This window comes from Schistocerca gregaria, chromosome 4 (genome assembly GCF_023897955.1).
Source record: "Schistocerca gregaria isolate iqSchGreg1 chromosome 4, iqSchGreg1.2, whole genome shotgun sequence".
In the NCBI taxonomy this organism is placed as follows: Eukaryota; Metazoa; Arthropoda; class Insecta; order Orthoptera; family Acrididae; genus Schistocerca; species Schistocerca gregaria.
In genome coordinates this window covers 522,201,058-522,221,349 of record NC_064923.1, presented here as the reverse complement: position 1 = coordinate 522,221,349, position 20,292 = coordinate 522,201,058, and the positions used below count along the sequence as shown (strand labels likewise).

General features: G+C 36.5%; 1 protein-coding gene across 1 annotated transcript in view; it reads right to left on the bottom strand.

Annotated features, from left to right (window-relative positions):
* LOC126268030 (integrin alpha-4-like) overlaps positions 1 to 20,292 on the bottom strand; it is a 568,589-nt gene that overhangs the window by 142,007 nt on the left and 406,290 nt on the right. The window contains exon 17 of the mRNA XM_049973452.1: positions 11,683 to 11,846. Coding sequence (XP_049829409.1) covers positions 11,683 to 11,846 — 164 coding nt within the window. The remainder of the gene's footprint in view (positions 1 to 11,682; positions 11,847 to 20,292) is intronic.

Here is a 20,292-nt window from a genome sequence, read left to right as displayed (position 1 = left end):
ATTTATGTAAGTACCTACTTTCCAATAAATCCCAGCTTCAGCCCAGGTAAATGATACAAATTCAGTATGTAACACACTAGTGAGAGCATTCATGTCACATACTGATGCTGTTCAAATAACATTCAACTTTATTTGCTGGAATGACCAAAATAATAATCCTTCTATGGACACAAGGGAGCACTTCAAATTAGTAGTGTACAAACTCTGTTACAGAATACTCTGTGTAAACTATAATAGCAAGAAAGTGCCTTAACACTTTACGTTTGAGCTTTTCAGTACTGTAGAGCACAATGAAATATGACAGATTAGAATTTTTCACATCATCAGACAATTGGTTGGAGTTTGGTTCTGGCTTCTGTTTGTATTAATCTTCACTGTCAGTATCTAGCTTCTGTTTGTGCTCTTAGTTAATTCCTTGCATAGTTTTTTTAGTTTTTCTTTTTGTTCTTTCTTTCTTCCATTTCCTCTTAACATTTACCATCATTTATTTTTCTTCTCCTTTCTTGTATTTATCTTTTATTTTCTCACTTTATTACTGGTGTTGTCCTGTCAAAGTCATCTGGATCTTACCCTCATCACCAGCTTCTCTGAACTAAGCAGATTGGAGTTATAATTACAACACATCCTCCACACCCATAATCATCCTGGTCTCAATCTCCAGTAACCCATTGTCCCTACACCCTCAATTCAACAGTTTTTAATTCTGTTGTCCTGTAACCCCCTAATAATTCCCATCCCCATGTCACCTGCAGCATGTGTCACTCCCCACAGGCTCAGACAATCATGTACCACATGCACAGCCCATGTAACTGCCACCACTTCCTTCCTGCATTCCTGTACTCCATATGTTGAGAGAAGAGCTCTGACAGTGGGCAGTGCAGTTGCCAGTATTCAACACAGATGGGCAGAAAGCCAGCGGAAGGTGGAGCTGGGTGACAGGCTTTCCCGTCCTACTCTTCTGCCCGTGGAAACAATCAGCTCCTTTAGAACCTAACAATGCCCCATCATTCATTGCAGCATTCCTGTAGGGGCAGCATTCTGCTGACTGATGTGTTGTTTGGTGGAATATTTTTTCACATGTGCTACCAGCGTTTGTCACCTTACACAAACACACACATAAATATGTTATTTCATGATGTTGCAGCCATTTGACTGCAACAATTTTTATTTTATTGTTGTACAGTTCAGATTTTGCTGTATTTCATATCAGTCTGATATCTTTTGACATATAAATAAGTTACTGTACTTGAAAATGGCCTATGGCTGAACTCTGGATCATATAACAATAAAATCAAAATTATTACCCTCAAATAGCAGTAACAACGTTAAAAAAATTACCATGAGTATGGTTCCAGCCGAAATAAAAACTACACACAAACAGATTTTCAACATTAGCAAGGTAAAGCAAATTGCACGAATGTTATATGTAAAATATCAAATAAGGATGTTACTTCTATTTTTCATGTGGGAGAACGGAAACCCCAAGATCATCATTATGTGATTGGATATCTCTCATTATGATCACATAGTCTTCGGTACATTTGCTGCTGCTGTCCTCATTGTGTGATAAAGAAATTACAATATAATGAACAGATTCTTCAATGTTTGACCTTGTAATCTATTTCCACATGTGGTTCACAACTTTCTTCCAATTTTCTGACATTATTCATCTGACAGCCTCATATACCAGCCTCTCTGTGTCTTGCAACATAAGGGTTTTGTTTCACTCTGCAACATCTGCTTTTATTTCAGCCCAGATGAGTTCAATTGCATTGTAATGGCAGTGGTATGGTGGAAGACATATAACTTTGTGGGTATGGTTCTCTGCTAATGCATCAATCACATAATGTGTCTTCTGAGGCTTGTATCATTTCACTAATTCCAGAAGTTCCACTTTCCACATATTCTGTTCAAAGCCTATTTTAATATCCTTCAACCAGCTGGCTATTTTGTCTCTCCTTTCAGCAGCTGTTGATGCCTTATTTAATTGTACAGAATTGCATGGCATACTGTCCATTACAAAAACAGTACCAGAACTGACATTTAGTAGAAAACAAGTAACAAACCAGTCTTTGAATGTATCTGCATTCATCTCCTCATTATAGCTGGCAGTTTTTTTAACTGAAACATCATCATAACACTGGGCACAAAATGGTTCATACAGCCAGGATGAACTATAATTAGTCACCATCCCTTACCAGTTGGCACACTCACAGTTCCATGGCGCACATCATCTGTTCATGCGACGGAATGTGCATGATGCATGATGACCCATGTTTTGTCAATCCATATTACATTTTCTGGATTCACTGCTAGCAATTCATGCAGGAAACATCATCTCCATGCTACAATGTTTCCGTGTTCCTTTAATACCTTTTGTCCTGAGAACTTTTTTAAATGGAAGCTATTTTTTTAAAAAACAATGAAGAGACTTGTCGTTCTGCCTGTGAAAACACTCCTGTCCATCAGTGACCCCATCAACTTTTTAAGTGTTGAATACTGCTTCCTGCTGTAGTATGGGTATATGTTTTGCCTGATTGCACTTCCATCAAAGTTGTCTGTTTCAGATACACGACATCATCTCTTCCTTGACCTTCCAGGCATCACAATAATAGAGCTTGCAGCTGAGTTGGCAGCCTCGTTATCATTTGTTACTCTCTTCACTATTGTTGTGGAGATGTTCAATGCTTCTGCCACTCTGTCAACTACTTTACTCATTGATATCAAAGGCCCAACATTGTTCCTTTCTGTTTCAAAGCAAATACGCAATCTTTATATAAATTTACGTGCTTGCGATTTCAGTGTAGCTTCTTTCCCTAAAGCCCTCTTCTCTGCACTACAGACTTTTCCACTTATACACGCTTTTCCTCTTATATACATGGCAAGGAACTCATAGAAGTAGTGGAAGCACACATATATTTATCAATTTGTAAATCTTTGTTTATAATTATCACATACAATGTATACAAATTTGGATATGTTATGACATTATACTTTTGTGAAGAAGATGTTGACATCTGCTAAACCAGTATTAATTAATACATTTCCAGTTTACATAAATGTAAGCCCAAATGTCCAAGTTCTAATGATTTATAATATCACAATTTTGCAGGCTTCTTAAGATTATAGATTAGTCTGTTAAACTAATAAAGCAAAATAACAATAATTATGCAACTGACAACTAAATTTTATTCTGAAGTATATACTACATTTGCTCTGCAAACAACAGCTATGAATAAAGTCATAGTTCTAATTTCCATTAGTATTGAAGCAAGTGAATGTCAATAAAGGCTGCTAGCACTACCATGGGTAAACTAGATCCGAAATGAGTTAGTTATAAATTGTATATAAATTTATAAAATTGTCATAAATAAAGACCAGGGTCATTCAAACCTGTGAGAGAGGAGAGCTAATACATGTAAACATAAAGCATGGTGAAGCACATGGATGCTTTTGCAGCTCAGAACAAAGTGGCTTTCTGTCTTCAGTTCTGACAACAGTGTGGTATTATGGTGTGGGGGACAGGCCAGACACACCACTGCAATGCTTAGAACATACTTTGTGCTGTGTTTTTCCAGAACTTCAACATTTTGTGTTATTGTTGTAATAAAAACATTTCAGTTCCTTATTATTTTAGTGGCTCCTAATTTTTGCATGTGAAGAAAAAATCTTTGCAACTTTTCTTATCAAGTTTCATGACCAATTCTTTAACCATTGTATGGTATTGTATTGTTATTGGTCCTGTAGTCTACAAAAGCAGCTTATGCCTAAGACACTGGAGAAGTCAGTCATATGTATACAGATGAAAGTGATTTCTATGATACATATTTAAAATTAAAAACATTTCAAGGCAAATTAAAAAAATTATACAAAGCAATTCATATTTTTAAATATCCTACAGTGGAATAAAATCAGTGATGCTGTAAATATGACTTTAAAGATGTAAGCCTCAACATTATCATTTACATCTTGTGAAGTTTGTATAGATTTTAATTTCCATGTGGAAGGGGTGTTTTTAGTTTTATCTGATCATGAATACTGCTTTTCTTGCAGTCTTCTGTCCTTACTTATTACATTTACTTTAAAGAATATAAGGGTTCCTAAAATGTAGATATATATAAAGGAGAAACTTCAGAGATCTTAACAGAACTTCACACAAATTACTAGGTTTGCATCCAAATATGAATCTAATGACCCTTTTTGGTGTATGAATGTGCTGACAGGTGCTTTATAGTTCCCTCAAAATGTGATCTTATATTAAAAGGGAGCATTTAAGTGGGCTTCATATATACTTTTCACTGTTTTCTCACTACAGCTACATTTTAGTGAGCAAAGAAGGTTTCAGGTCTTGCTCAATGGGACACTGAGACATTGTATCTGCTTACTCAAATTTAAATTCCTTTGAAGCCAAAATCCCAAGAATTGGTTTCTGTAATGTCACCAAATAGATTATCATTGCTAGAGAGGAATGAGATGTTCATACCCTTGTTCAAGTCATTGTAAAATTTTAGTGCAGTTGCTTTCATACTATTTAATAAACGCTGTTTATTCTGTGCTCAGAGATTAAATTAGTTTGTGACACTGTTTACTGACAGCTGCAGTTTTTCCTTACTTTTATATTTTAATGGAGTTTTTGTGTCATCTGCAAATTTTATCATTTCATGATCTCTGCTTAGACTGTTAATGTACGAAAGGAACATAAGTGTTCCCATTACTGATAGATGGAATTTTAATATTCTGTAAGGTAGCTTTGCAAAGAATATTAAATTCACATAACAAAAAGCACAATGTGTTTAGGATGACATTGAAGAGTAAAACAATGAAAGAATATGAAATTAAAAACTTATTTAAGTAAAAATCAAACAATAGCAAATCCAGGATGCTTGCAATAATATCATGAAAAGGGAAGTTACTACTCACCATATAGCAGAGATGCTGAGTTCCAGATAGGCACAACAAAAAGACTGTCACAAATAAAGCTTTTGGCTATTAAGGCCTTTGTCAACAGTAGATGATAGACACACACGCATACACACATCCATGCAAATGCAAGTCACAAACACAACTGCAGTGTCAGGCAACTGAAACTGCAATGGGAGTGGCAGCACCAGTGGATGATGAGAGTGGTGACTGGGTGGGGGTAAGGAGGAAACTGGTGCAGGGAGGGGGGGGGATAATACAGTGGGTGTGGTGGACAGTGAAATGCTGCACGTTAGATGGATGGCTGTGGAGAGGCAGGGATGGGCGGAGAAGTATTGGGAAAGGAGAAAAGTAAGACTGGGTGTGATAGTGGAATAAAGGCTTTCTAGTACTGAAATGGGAACAGGGAAGGAGCTGGGTGGGTGAAGACAGGGACTAACAAAAGTTGAGGCCATTAGGGTTATGGGGACATAGGATGTATTGCAGGGAAACTTCCCACCTCACCTATGCAGTTCAGGAAAGTTGGTGTTGATGGGAAGGATCCTTATGGCACAGGCAGTGAAGCAGTCATCATTTCAGTGTTGGTGGGAAGGATCCACGTGGCACAGGCTGTGAAGTAGCCATCATTTCAATGACTACTTCACTGCACGCTTTTCTGAATTGTGCATGTGGGAACTTTCCCAGCAATACAGCCTACGTACCCGTAACCCTCCTCGCCTCAACATTTGTTAGTTACTCTCCTCACCCATCCAGCCCCTTCCCTGTTTCCATTCCAGCACTATACAGCTGTCTTACTACCATCTCACCTAGTCTTTTTACCTCTCTCCTTTGCCGATACTTCCCCCCTCTTACCCCCTCCACCATCCCTCCATAGCCCTCAATCAAACCTGTAACACTTCACTGTCTGCCACGCTCACCATACTATCCTTCTCCCTCCATACACCAGCCTCCTCCTTACCCCCGCCCAGTCGCCATTCCCATTATGCACTGCTGCTGGTGCTCGCAGTGTGGTTTCAGTTGCTTGAGCTGAGATGGCAGTTGTGTGTGTGTGTGTGTGTGTGTGTGTGTGTGTGTGTGTGTGTGCGCCTGTCATCTATTGTCGACAAGGCCTTAATGGCTGAAAGCTTTATTTGTAACAGTCTTTTTGCTGTGCCTATCTGCAACTCAGCATCTCCGGTATATGGTGAGTAACAACTTTCCTTTTTGTAATATTATTATTTAAGTAACCACTTCCTAACAAATAAGACAGTCTGATGTTAACCCAAATGATGAGGCAATTTTGGCTGCTTCTTGAATTTCCATGTGGAGGTCCATATTTCCCCCTGAAATGGTAATTTCTAGTGCAAACTATCATTTTAAAAAATACACAAGCTTAGAAATTCTTTTTACATCCTTAGAAAAGATGGTATAAACAGTTACAAAATATTTTAAGTGGTGTTCAAAAAATATTTCACACATGTTTAGACATTCTGGAAATATGATTTCAATGTCTCATAACTCTCTTCAGCAAGCTGCAGTTAAGGTTCACAGATAGTCAGTTGCTTAATATAATAACCAGGTTGGTGTGAAAATTCATAGTGTTTTTCCATTAGTGTAATAAACACAACAGATACTCATAACAGAGGCTTTAGTCACCAAATATATATTCTCCTTCACTGTTTACAACAGTATGTCAATGCTGGGGTAACTTTTCAATTCAATGATTGAAGAAGTCATGTGGTTTTGAGGCAAAGAACTCATTGATCCATGATCGGAATGCATTTTCATACAGAAAGGAAGATACTTGAAGGTTGTCTGATAGAGAGCAAAAAAAAGGTGAAAAATCCATGGTCGCAAGGTCAGGTGAATAAGATGGGTGTGGAATGAGTTCCCATTGCAATATATGTATGGCGTTTTTTGTCAGTCTACCATGATGTGAGCAGGTGTTACCACGGAGTTGCAGCACATCACACAGTCTTCCTGGTCATTGTTTTTGGATTCTGTCTGAAAGATGTCTCAGTTGTTGACAATAATTTTCAGCAGTGATGGTTACATCTTGGGGAAGCAGTTTGTAGCACACCACAGCATTGCTGTTCCACCACATGCATAACACTATCTTTGTGAATGGGCACAGGTCTTTTTATGGGGAGTTCTTGCTTTGGTTTGGCTAGTCATTCCTTTCTTTTCCTTATGTTTAGCATACGGGCACAATTTATTATCTCCAGTAACAACACATGCCATGAATGGTTGGTATTGTTTACAAGCCAACTGATGATGAGCAAGCAGAGACGCACATATGACCACCCACTGATTTTTGTGATTTTGGCTTAAAGCATGTGGTACCCATGCAAACAATTTTTGAACCTTCCCCATTACATGCAGATGTCATATGAGGGTGAAATGTTCATAGTACATCACATTTTCTAGCTCTCAAGTCCATTGATGTGGATCATTGTGGAGAAATGCATTAAAATGATCTTCATCAAACCTTGGAGATCTTCCTGAATGTGGAGAGTCACTACTATAAAATGATCCTCCTTAAAATGAGAAAACTATTTTCTTGCCATGCTGTCCAGTGTCATTATCCCTATTCATGACACAAATATTTCTGGTTCCTTCTGCAGCTGTCACTCCTCTATTGAACTCAAACAGAAGAATAAGTCAGAAATGGTCTGATAACACCACTTGGCACTCCATTTTCTAGTGTTCACAGCTTCACTCATTACCTCCAAATGACAAAATGGCAATATGTAAACTGGAATAGCAACAATCAACTACAAATAAAAAATGACAACTGATAACTTAATCCATGGCTACTGGAATACCAACATGCAAAACAAAAATGCTAAGAACTTATACACAACCTAATATATTATAATTAATATAGTTTTCTCTTTGTCCTCATTTATTAATATATCCTTTCACTATGCACCATTTACCATCAGAGGTAAAAGAAAAACCCCAATTCACAGCCCTTCTAAACCATGTACCAGAGTGTTTTATTCACTGGTGCTGAAGACAGAAGGCCTTACAATCATCCACAATTTGTATTATCAATTTTATTCTCTAATGTTGAGCTTAGTGTGTTAAATTTGCTAAAGGTCTTTCTGTATGACAGTTTTTCTGAACTTGTAGTGGTAATGACTTTTTCAAGATTTTGAGGGTAATCATTTTGCACCTTCGTGGAGCATTAAGCCTCATTTTATAAGTCCGCAGCATTGTCTGATATTTCCCCAGCATATGTACATACCAGTAAATAGTGTACGACACATTATTGCAAGTGAGATATCCAGAGAAACTACATTTAGTTTCATTTTCAAAATTTAAATGAGTATAAGGAAATTATGCTTGCCACTGTTTCCTCTTCTGGTACAATGATGAAAGTATTTGCATAATGATAACTAAGAATAATATACTGTTCCTGTCAAAACTTGCACTTGTGTCTGATACTTCCCTATCTCATTGGTATGCCTTATTTAATTAGATTATAACCTGACAACTGTTCAGAAATAGATTTAAGATTGACTTTCGTGTGTTTCACTCTCTCTGCTTGCTTATCTTTTCTCAGGCAGCATCTCATCCAACTATTAAACAGACCTGGAGCACCATAATTTTCAAGCTTTCACAGCAGAATCTTATGACATGCCACATTAAAAGCTTTGAATAGGTCAATGAATACATCTGGTGATACCTGTTTCTTGTCTGTCAGGCTTAGTGTATACTTTCTGCACTCATAAACGGCAGCTATTATTGACTTCTTATTTGTGAATCTATTTTGTTTATTACATAGGATTTTGATTTTATTTACAGATTCCATAAGTTTATCATACATAACCTTTTACAGTACTTTTGAAATGGGAAAGGAAATTGTATTGGGCCCTTACTCTTTGCCTTTTAATATGTCTGCTTGTGTCTGTGTATGTGCGGATGGATATGTGTGTGTGTGTGTGTGTGTATGCGAGTGTACACCTGTCTTTTTTTCCCCCTAAGGGAAGTCTTTCCGCTCCTGGGATTGGAATGACTCCTTGACTCCTTACCCTCTCCCTTAAAACCCACTTCCTTTCGTCTTTCCCTCTCCTTCCTGAAGAAGCAACCATCGGTTGCGAAAGCTAGTAATTCTGTGTTTGTGTTTGTGTGTTTTGTTCATTGTGCCTGTCTGCAGGCACTTTCCCGCTTGGTAAACCATACTTATAGGTGTATGAAACTCTAGAATTTTCCAACCCTATTAAAACTGTAAAAACTGAGATAATTAACTATAAAATTTCTAAACATAAAGTTTAAAATGTAACAGCTCATTCATATTTTCATAAATTAAATAAATTCTACAGTTTCATACACCTGCTGTATGGTTTGTGTGCTTGCCATGGTACACCTTTTATGTATTTGTCTCTTCTTGTGGCATGAAACCCTTGGTCCCATGCTTTGTTCTAGTATTGCTAAAATACAGTTTTGAAATAATAGGTTAATCCATCAGTAAAGGTGTTATATTTTTCCCGTAGGTCATTAAAATTATGAACCTGTGACCATTCTTCTTTGTTTAGTAAGCTTTTGAAGTAGTTTATTTTATCCTGACCATAGTATCTACATATATATTTAAATATATGCCGTTTGCAGTACTCTCTTTTATTTCAAGCTTAGTATTTGAGGTGGTTGTGACTCTTCAAGCTTTGAGGTGGTTATTGGAGACTGCATTGAAACTTTTTACAGAAGTTTTGAGTAAACTCTTCTTGACTAGAAAGTGGTCTGACACTGTTTTCTCAGGTAACAGCATGTGCTTCAGTCTTTAAATTGTAGGATGTAGTATGGTTGGGAAGGGTTCCTCACTTGTCACCTTTTGTAAGAAAATCAATGTTGAAGTGCCCACAAATTATAAATCCAATTCTACTTTATTTACTTTCTTTATCAATAACTCCAATTTATTTAAATTGGTAAAGTGCAGCAATAATAAAGATGAACTTAATAACTTTTATGGCTGCAATTTCATTGTCCTTTTCAATATTTTTTTGAATTAAGTTAGGTAAGATAGTGAAAACCATTTTTTCTTTATGCAGTTTACTGCCTCACTCTGCTTGCTACAAATTCTGCACTAGTAAGAAGACAGAATGAATTTAGTTATTTCTGTGTTTTGATTTAATTCAGGATCAGTCCATTGAGCAGAAAAGCATATTACTGAGATATCCTTTAACTAATCTATTAGTAATACATTAATTTAATATTATTATGCTGGGATTGTACATCGTGGTGACAATTTTTATATAATCCTCAATTATGGATGGATTGTCCTGTGTCACATTTATAGCATCACATATCTTTAGTTTAACCTTCAATCACTGGTAGTGTTAGACTTTCTTTCTTCTTCCTTGTTTGAGTTCATGCACTGGTACATAGCTGTTTCAATTAGGATATTTTGAGCCTGTAAATTAACATGATAAGATTGCTTACTGGAGCTGTTTAAGAAAAATAGGTTTGTGAATCAAATTGGAATTCCTGGAGGGAAGACTACATACTGTTCATGAAACATCATTGAGAAAACGTAGGAACCAGCATTTGAAGCTGACTGCAGAATGAGTCTACTGCCACTGATGTACATTTTTCCTAAGGACAACCAACATAAGAGAAATCAGGGCTCATAGAGAGATATAGGTCAATTTTCCCTTTCTCTGTTTGCAAGTGGAATGCGAAAGAAAATTACCAATAGTGGTAGAAGATAATCTCTGCCATGCACCATACAGTGGCTTGCGGAGTATAAATGCAGATATAGTTTCAGATTGTGCAATTATTTCACCTACGTATGCCATAATTGCTGTATTCTGAGGAGTACATAATGATTTTTCCTTACCTGTTGATGCATGCTGTGGTCATCAAACAACTCTACTAAAATTATTTGTACATGGAACACATCCACAACTAAAGAGCCTGATCGAACTTCACAATTTATCAGTGAGAGACGGTTGGTGATATGTTTTTGGAAGTGCTAGTGAGTGATGTTGGATTCAGCATACCAATGAGAGGACATTAATCAATAGTTGCATAATAGTTATGTATGGACTTTGCTTAAATACAATCCAGTGCTACCTGATGATTGTGACTGACTTTGTAAAGCCAGCATACCAGATACTAATTGAATTGAATATTAATGAATACACCATTGAGTATTCACAACCCAAGGGGCCTGTTAATTGTTGCATATCAACTTTTGATATCTATTCCCCATGTGTTGCACATGTCATAACTACTTTTCATTTTAAAAATTTCTTGTAAGGTTGTGCAGTCACTCTTGAGATATGAGAAATAAGCAATGTATCTTGTAGGATTAATAGTTGTCCAGAGGCTCTATCACTTTATACTACACCTACATAGGTGAAAGTGGAAGTCATCCTACAAGCTACACAATGTACTACCTATTTAAGTCAAATATATTTCTGATGAATTGGTAACTTTGTAAAAAGAATTAATATTTCTTTCTATTTTGTATACTTCTACTCTTTTTGAGAATTTTTGTGAATGAATAGTACTATGGGAATTTTATTGTATTTTAAAGTCTTAGTGTATAATATTGGTATCAGAGCATCTATATCTCTCTATTTGTATATATGTATATGTGTGAATTAGCCTATAAACCTGAAAACTAATCATATATTTCATACACTAATTATCAACCTTTTTCTATAAGCAATTAATATAATTATATCAGACAACATAAGAAATCAAAATTGAATAACTAATTTAATGTGTAATTTTAGTATAAAAACACAATTTTGAATAATTGAAGTTAATACTCACCCAATTATATATATGTCGGCTGTAGCTTTCAGTTTTAAATCAAGTGAACATCTGTCAGATGAGCCATTGTTCAAACTTGCTGTGGTCAGCCATGCATTGAATGTGACAGATAGCAAATCCTTCTCAACAAGATGAGACATATCAACCTCAACAATAAGTTCATCCTGCAGATGATAGCATTATTCAAATTACAGTGAGAAAAATATATGTTATGTGCAACATTAGCATTCAGCTGTACTTAACATGTGATGAAATTATGACCTAAATGGATTCCATCTCACAAAACTTATTCATAAAACCTTTAAGCATAGAACAGCTTGAAAAATAAGTATGTGAAGTAATAACATTATATGCTAAGATTATAAATATAATGCCAAGTTAATCAGACAGCGTAGAAGGTCATAAAGTGAATCTGGAAAACTTGAAGTGATTTTATTCACACATTCTTACATAAAGCGTATTTAGTAGAACTCAATATGAAAGGGGCTATTTAGGAACATGTAACAAATCAAATTACATATAAAAAGATTAGAAAGTTTCTTTAACGAGAAAGTGATACTAATCTACTGAAACCTACTTTTATTTAGGAAGGGTGTAAATAAACAGAAAAGTACCAGATAAACAACAACTGCACTGGAAAAAACTGCTGCTTTCGCACTTACACTAAGTGAGCAGCTCATTGTTTATTACCAATTGCTTTAAGTTTACACATGTTGTCTGATAACTTTCAAATGATATAAGCTACCTATGAGATATGTCAATAGTGGCCTATTTACAGTGAGCATTGTTACAGTCTCACTTCTAATGTGGATCTTCAATCTCCCAACATAGTGCTACTGGTCATGAGAGGAATGGTTAAGAAAGTATTTCCCAAATTATTTCTTCATGCCAGACATTATGTTTTGAAATTGTACTTTAAAAAAATGCAACTTTTGATGCTAGCAGCAAATGAAACTAAGAAGTATATAAAAAGAATTGGAAACATTGTTGTAAGAAATAAGAGTTAGAAAATTTGTGGCAGCTGTCGACCTAAATGACAACATCACTCACTACCAAGAGTGACTTTGTGGACTCCCTCTGACTGTTTAGTAAGCACTACTACTCTGTTGATGGGTGGATGTCCCGTGTATATTGTCTTCTATAAAATGTGTGTTGCTCTACTTATATCAGATTGTGTATCTAATATGCTACAGCTATCCATATTCTGAGTTCCCACATTGGTGACCATGACAACTTGGGGCAATCGTGTATGAGGTAAAATTCATGCCAATACAGTTATGACAGTGAGACCTGCATATAACCACTTTTGTGCAAGTGATGTGATTCTATACAGTGGATCAACCTACACCTCAAGTCCTAGACACTGAAAGCTACAGACGATCCACTGTGGCACCTCATCACTGTACACTACATGCAGATACACTATGCACTGGACTGTAACATTCCTGCTGCGTGGATTCTTGTCATTCACCATGGACAATGCATATTTCACACTACATGCAAATTCATTCGAACTGCCCTTATTGCTGCTGGTTGCCTGGCTTTTGAAAACAACCACAGAAAATACCCAGGTTCATCCAGACCAACCTAAACCTGGCCTACTATTGTTGGACACTTTATTTATAATTAGTGGTATCATAAATGAACTTTTACATCAACACTATTCCATGAAACACCAACATCACATTCACATTGATGACAACCATGCACTGCAATAACAGGTTCTGCATTCTTCCTTGCACATAGCAGCCAAGCTGATTGACTACTCCTGATAGCTTCCAATTCTGACATCACCATGCTTGGCTGGAATAATAACCTTTGCAGATCAACAAACCACAGTCTCTCCATGACCTGCCCTGCACCTATACACGTTCTGTGTCATGCCTGGGCCTGTGCAGGATTCTGCCAATATTGCCACTCCTGTACCTGTACAGGAAATCACAATCCTTGCTGTACCTGGGCATGGGTAGACTGCTGCTGAGTACACTGCATTCTTGCCTACACAGGACATTGTCACCGCAGTGCACAACAACTCTACATGGCCGACTCTGCCATATCCGAGCAGAGCCACTTCATTGTCATCATACACTGTACGCCTCCACTGCAGCTCAGTACAGTTACTCGCAGCCTATCAAAACAAATAACTTTGCGCCATACAACCTTGCCCTACACACTGACACATTCAAGCACGATGTTCACTGGCTTGTGACTACTCAATAATGCTCACACCAAGTATATCTATTTGAGAAGAATATCCTAGTCACCTCAATGTTCTGCACAACAGTGAATCTTTTCTCTCTCTCCAATGACAACTGTTTCTGGAGTTCACATCTCCAATTGCACACATGAATATGATCTTTCCACTGACTCAAAATTCTGACGCGTGTTCTGCGAGGCTTTCATCCCTGCCTGTCCAACACCCACAACTCACATGCATATGGCCACTGTGCACCCAAAGATGACAGTGGCCATGTGTGTCTGAGGTCTGTCTCATAGCTTATAATATCTATCAGTCTTCTTTCAGTGTTCCTATCAGCTGTTCAACATAACTATGTGATTAACAACAAACTGTCCTGTTTCATATTGTTGCTAAACATCTTCAACAACTATAGAAGAACTGAAGATCTGAAACAAAACCATTAAGCTAGGAGTTTGCAACCAAGCAGAAACAAACTCTAGCTAGAAGTTTGCAACCAATGAGAAAAAACTGATGTTACAAAAACTCAATGTTTATTAGCAACATAACTAGAGAAGAAGTAAAAGCTATCAAGGAACTATTAAATAAGCACTCAATTGGCATTAACGGTAGACCTAGTCTGAACACAAATAACTGTTATAAAAGCTGAGTGAACCTCTAATACATATGTGTAATGGCATGCTCCAGACAGGAATTTTTCCAGAAGTGCTTCAAACATAAAAAATCATACCCATTCACAAAGTGGAAGAGATGTAATTAGTATCTAATTATAGTTTTTCAAAGTATTAGAATGATAACAATGAAAATAATCAGTTTTTGACAGTATAATGTGACTGTACATATAAAAAAATATGGCAGGAGGATAATACAACACAAGGTTTAAGTATGCAAGCTTTTGGAAAAGGGGTACAATTTGGGAAAGTCAGCCAGAACCCTGAGTCAGGGGAGATTTACCGGATGAGATGAGAAGGAAAAATTGATTTTGGGAAAGGATTTTTAGATAGATTTTGATGAGACATGGAACAAGCTAGAACAAAAAGTGAATTTCTCAGTGCACCAAATTACACAGAAGGGTGTATTAGGGTGAAACAGTTTTGTACAAATCAAGTTAAAAAATTAGCTCAGCCAGATTGACAGTTTAAAAAGGAGATGGTACAGTGGGACCCAGTGTATGGAACAGATGATACAATACACCAGTTTTGGAAAAAAGTGAAACAGAACCACAATAGGCATTTTGAAAGAGATAGTAATCAAAATTGGAACAGTAAAGAGGAAACATAGCAACAACAATGGTAACAGTTATCATTGGTAACAACAAATGGTAACAATTTTAATTTTGGAAAGTAACATAGTAATAGTTGCAACAACTATAAAAACCATGAACCTATTCCATGTAAAGAACTATGTATTCACAGTTTTTGATGGATTTGTATGCAAACAATTTAATTGTGGTCACCTATTATTTTTGCTTATGCTGTCATACTTTTTTACATGTTGTAAATAAGTCATGATTTGTATTTTATTGTGTTCTTTCATGAGAAGTACTAAGCTTCTTTTACAGTGTTATCTATCAATTTTTGGAGTAGTGTTTTAACTAACTAATCACTTGAAAAACTGAAGCTGTAAGTACAAATCTCAATCAGTTCCTGACCATTTATCCATTTTTAATATAACTTTCTTTGTGGTACAGATGTGTTCAAATTATTAGACTAAATGATTATTGTTGATACTCTTATGTTTCTGGTGTAAAAATAGGAGTGAAAAGTGTAATAATTGATTTGTTTTAATGGTTTGATCGATACAACGATATTTCACTTCCAAGAAAATTACGGATCACAGAATTTTTTACATTTGGTAACATTTGGCCTTCTTCCCTCGAAATTTTGTTGGCGTTAGTCGTCAGTGTACATGTGCTGAAACTTTGTTTACAGTAATGTTTAATGTTTCTGTGGTGTACTTCAGCTTGTTATTTATTCTGTCAACTTCTTGCTACATTAACAAGACATTATATGGCTTGTGAACTTGCATGTTTTTAGCTGTAGAAATACATTGTGGAGTATCCAAAGAAAGTGAGGTTATGGGGAAGACAAAAGATGTTTCACCTCAGAAAGTTTTGGCTGTGGTAGCACTTCTTGCTGAAAATCATTACACACAGCAGAAAATTGCTGTCAGAATGAGAGTATTATAAAAACTATAAGCAGAATCAAACTTCCAGTCCAGAAAGTTGGGGAATACAAGCCAGACAGGAAATGAAAATGTGGACGTAAAAGAAAAATCAGTCTTAGAACAATGAGAAGACCTGCAATCACAGCAGTAATGAACTATAAACTTATTTCTACAGACATAAGGCATCAGCTGAAAGGTTTGAGTGTTGAAGTTTCACCTATAACAGTGGGCTGGAGGCTGTTTGAAAGTGGTTCAAAGGCATGCAGACCAAGGAAAAAACAGAAAATCACACCTGCCATGGAAACCAAAAGATTGCAGTGGGCTAAACAACTTCAGGAGTGGACAATTGAGGACTGTGCTAAGTATGTGCAATGATATGGTAAATTAAGTCAGTCTGGTGGCTAAAATTAGAAGTTTTGACTTGAAATTATGATGTTTTATTGATACTGAAGACATGCACATTTGAATTTTGAGACTGTTGAAGTCTCCTATGCTATTATTCCCAACTTTTCTAACTTGCAATTCTGTACAAATGCTTCAGGTACGCTTCATTGAGGAATCTGTATCTACTGTGACGGAAGAAGGCAGCCAGTATGATTGTCGGAGACATGGAGAACAGTTCAAAGCTGAATGTGTGCAGCAATTTGCAAAGCATCCAACTTCTGTTACTGTCTGGAGTGTGATGTCCTTGAAAGATCCTGACAGATTACACCTTGTTCAAGGGACAATCATTTCCCCCAAATAAATGAGTGGTTTCCTAATAAAGATGCCATTTTTATGCATGATGGGGCACCTTGCCACAAAGCCAAAATTGTTGCCAAGTATGTGGAAGAAAAGCAACTGAAAGTGTTGTCCTGGCCTGAGAATAGCCCTGAGATGAGCCCAATTGAAAATTTGTAGAATATTGTGAAACAGAGGACAAGGAAATTTACAGTTACAACCACGAAGATCTCATGAAGAAAATAGAGGAAATCTGGTACCATGACAATGATATTAAAACACCATGTGAAATGTTGATAAAACTGTGCCACACAGGATAAAAATGTGTATTAAGAACAAAGGCACGCACAAAGAGTATTGAATGTACAAATATAATGTGTATGTGGATGTAAATGTGTAATAAATGGAAAGTTTTGGAAAAAATGTCTTTAGTCTAATAATTTTAACACCTTCGTATATAATAAATTAGTCCTTGTGTCATTTCCATGTTGTTTTTAGTCATGATATTTGTGTAAAAGGACTCTGGAATCTGAAAATAACTGTTATAGCATTACTGTCTAGAATTATTTATCATCAAATGAAACTTTGCTATTTCTTGTGTTCTAGTTTTGGGAATGTATGTGGAAATCACCACAACATTTCTCATATAATAACTGCAATTTCTTGTGCTGCATATAATTTACTTGTGTTTACTATGACAGAGATTTTTTATGTTGTCCCACTGAATTAATGTACTTTATGTAGATGTGAAAGAAGAAATTAAATATGACAGTGACAAATAATAAATGGAGAGCATTTTAAAGAAAATTTCAGTGTTGTCGACATATTTGGCACAACTTATGGTCATATTTTCCAACATAAGTAGCTAAATAGCTCAGTTTTCAGAAAAACATGTAAGAATGAGCTAGCTATTTCATCCTGCAATATAATTTTAAAGACCTGAAAACTAGTTTTTCATATGTTAGTGCATAATCCATTACGTGATATGAAAACTAATGAATGCAAAATGTTTGTAGTAATCACAGACTAAAGGACAAAATGAGTGATAAAATTAATGATCTTCCACATCAAATTAACATAGAGGGTCTTGTGATTTCCACCACTGCTTGGTACTCACCAACCCTAGCTGGGTGTATCCATCCTTATTTTCTGGTACACTCTATTCCAAGTCTTTCCAATCTGGGTTCCACTCCCACTGTGTTCTTCAGTTTTTGTTTTACTCTTTTCTATTCAGGGTCTATCCTAGTTGATGCTGCCACAACTCGTGTGGATTAGAGGACAGTTCTACACTTAAAGCATCTGCCATTTCGTGCAGAAAAAGATTCTACCAAAGTAGGGAAAGAAATAATTTTTTTTGTAGTTTATTTTTATATTCTGAGGGTTCAATGTTCTGTATGAAAGTTAAATTTGGAAGTAAGAAGGTTCTGGTATCCCTTTGGGATGATAAAGTAGAGTCAACTGTGGAGTTTGGTAAAATTTGAGTTTGGTAAAATGTGGAGTTTGGTAAAATGAATGACATAGAAGGTTAATGATGGGCAACAGTAACAATATTGAAGAAATTAAAGTGGAATTTGCTTCAGTGAAAGTCAGTGATTGTTGAGTACACGCAGGAAGGCTTGCAGCTGATATTTATAGAGATAGTAATGACCAATAAGGGGTGTTTACTCCAATACAGATGTGAACATTTACAATAAAGATGCAGTGGTTTCTGTGTCATATGTTGTGGTCAAAATGGTAATGCACAAAATAATGCTTGCTTTCGAGAAATAAGAGAGGTTTAAGTGGAGAAAAAGGTGTTGATGTTGTTATGACAGCTGAAGCTGTAAGCAATGAAATATAGTTTAATGATGTATGTTCTGTTTTGTGTAGTATGAATGTATGTGTTGAGGAGGCACATTTGTTTTATTAAACCATGTGAAAGTGAGATAGCAAGAGAATTGGATTCTGGTAGTTAGAGAGAAGAAACAAATATAAATTTCCAAAGTGATGTGTGATGGTAGTGTATTATGAAGGAGATGAAGGTATTACTGAAGAATGTAAGAGACACTGTAAAATGTTGTTGGAAAAACATTTGATTTGTGTTCTAAGCAATTGGAGTAAGCTCCTAACTAAGTACATTAATTTTGTTCTGTGATCTAAAGCACAACAAAGAGCCAAAGAAACTGCTACACCTGCTTAACATTGTGCAGGGCCTCTGCAAGCATGCAAAAGTGCCATAACATGATGTGGCATGTATTTGATTAATGTCTGAAGGAGTTGACACTATTATCCTGCAGGGCTCTCCATAACTTAGTAAGAGTACGAGGGGGTCGATATCTCTTCTGAACAGCATGTTGCAAAGCATCCTAGATATGCTCAATAATGTTCATGTCATGTTGGTGGCCAGTGTAAACTCAGAAGAGTGTTCCTGGAGCTACTCTGCAGCAATTCTGGACCTGTGGGGTGTTGCACTGTTGTGTTGGAATTCCCAAGTCCTTCAGAATGCACAATGGATGTGTCCGACAGGGTGCTTATGTATGTGTCACCTGTCAGAGTCATGTGTCAGGGGTCCCATATAACTCCAACAGCACACACCTCACACCATTACGTAGCCTCCACTAGCTTGAACAGACCCCATGTTTTTAGTCACCAATGGTCCAATGTCAGTCTTGATGAGCCCAGGCAGTGCATAAAGTTTTGTATCCTGCAGTCATCATGGGTACACGAGTGGGCCTTCAGCTCCAATGATGTTTCGCTGTATGGTTTGCAGGCTAACCCTTGTTGATGGCCCAGCATTGAAATCTGCAGCAATATGTGAAAGGGTGGCACTTCTGTCACGTTGAACGATTCCCTTCAATTGTCATTGGTCCAGTTCTAGCAGGCTCTTTTTGTGGCCTCAGTGATGTTGGAGATTTCATGTTTTGCTGGATTCCTGATAATCACAGTACGCTCATGAAATGAAAGTCCCCACTTTACCACTAACCCAGAGATGTTATATCCCATTGATCATGTGCTGACTGCAACACCACATTCAGACTCACTTAAATCTTGATAACCTTATATTGTAACAGCAGTAACCAATCTAACAACTGAGCCAGGCACTTTTTGTCTTACATAGGCATTTCCAGGCACAGCACTGTATCCTGCCTCTTTACATTTGAATGCCTATACCAGTTTCTTTGCCACTTCAGTGTATTTTGCTGCATTTTTTTTAAAGCACTTCAAATATTTTGGCTGTAGTGTTCTCTCAGTCAATAATATTTCATTAATTGAGAGATTTATAAATGTTGTTTTATGAAGGCATATAAAGAAATGTTTTGTGTAGTTGTTAGTTATAGACATTTGTTGATCACAAGACTTTTAGGTATATTAAAATGCTTAGACGTTCTCATGAAATACAGATTTTACTATCTTGCCACTAGGATACAATCAATGAACATAGCCTTAAGTCAAAGGACAGAGATATAAGTAGGTATTTTTGTTATGTATATCATCTTTTGTTTATCTCATTTATGTTATTGGCAACAATTTGAGAGCTACAGAATAGG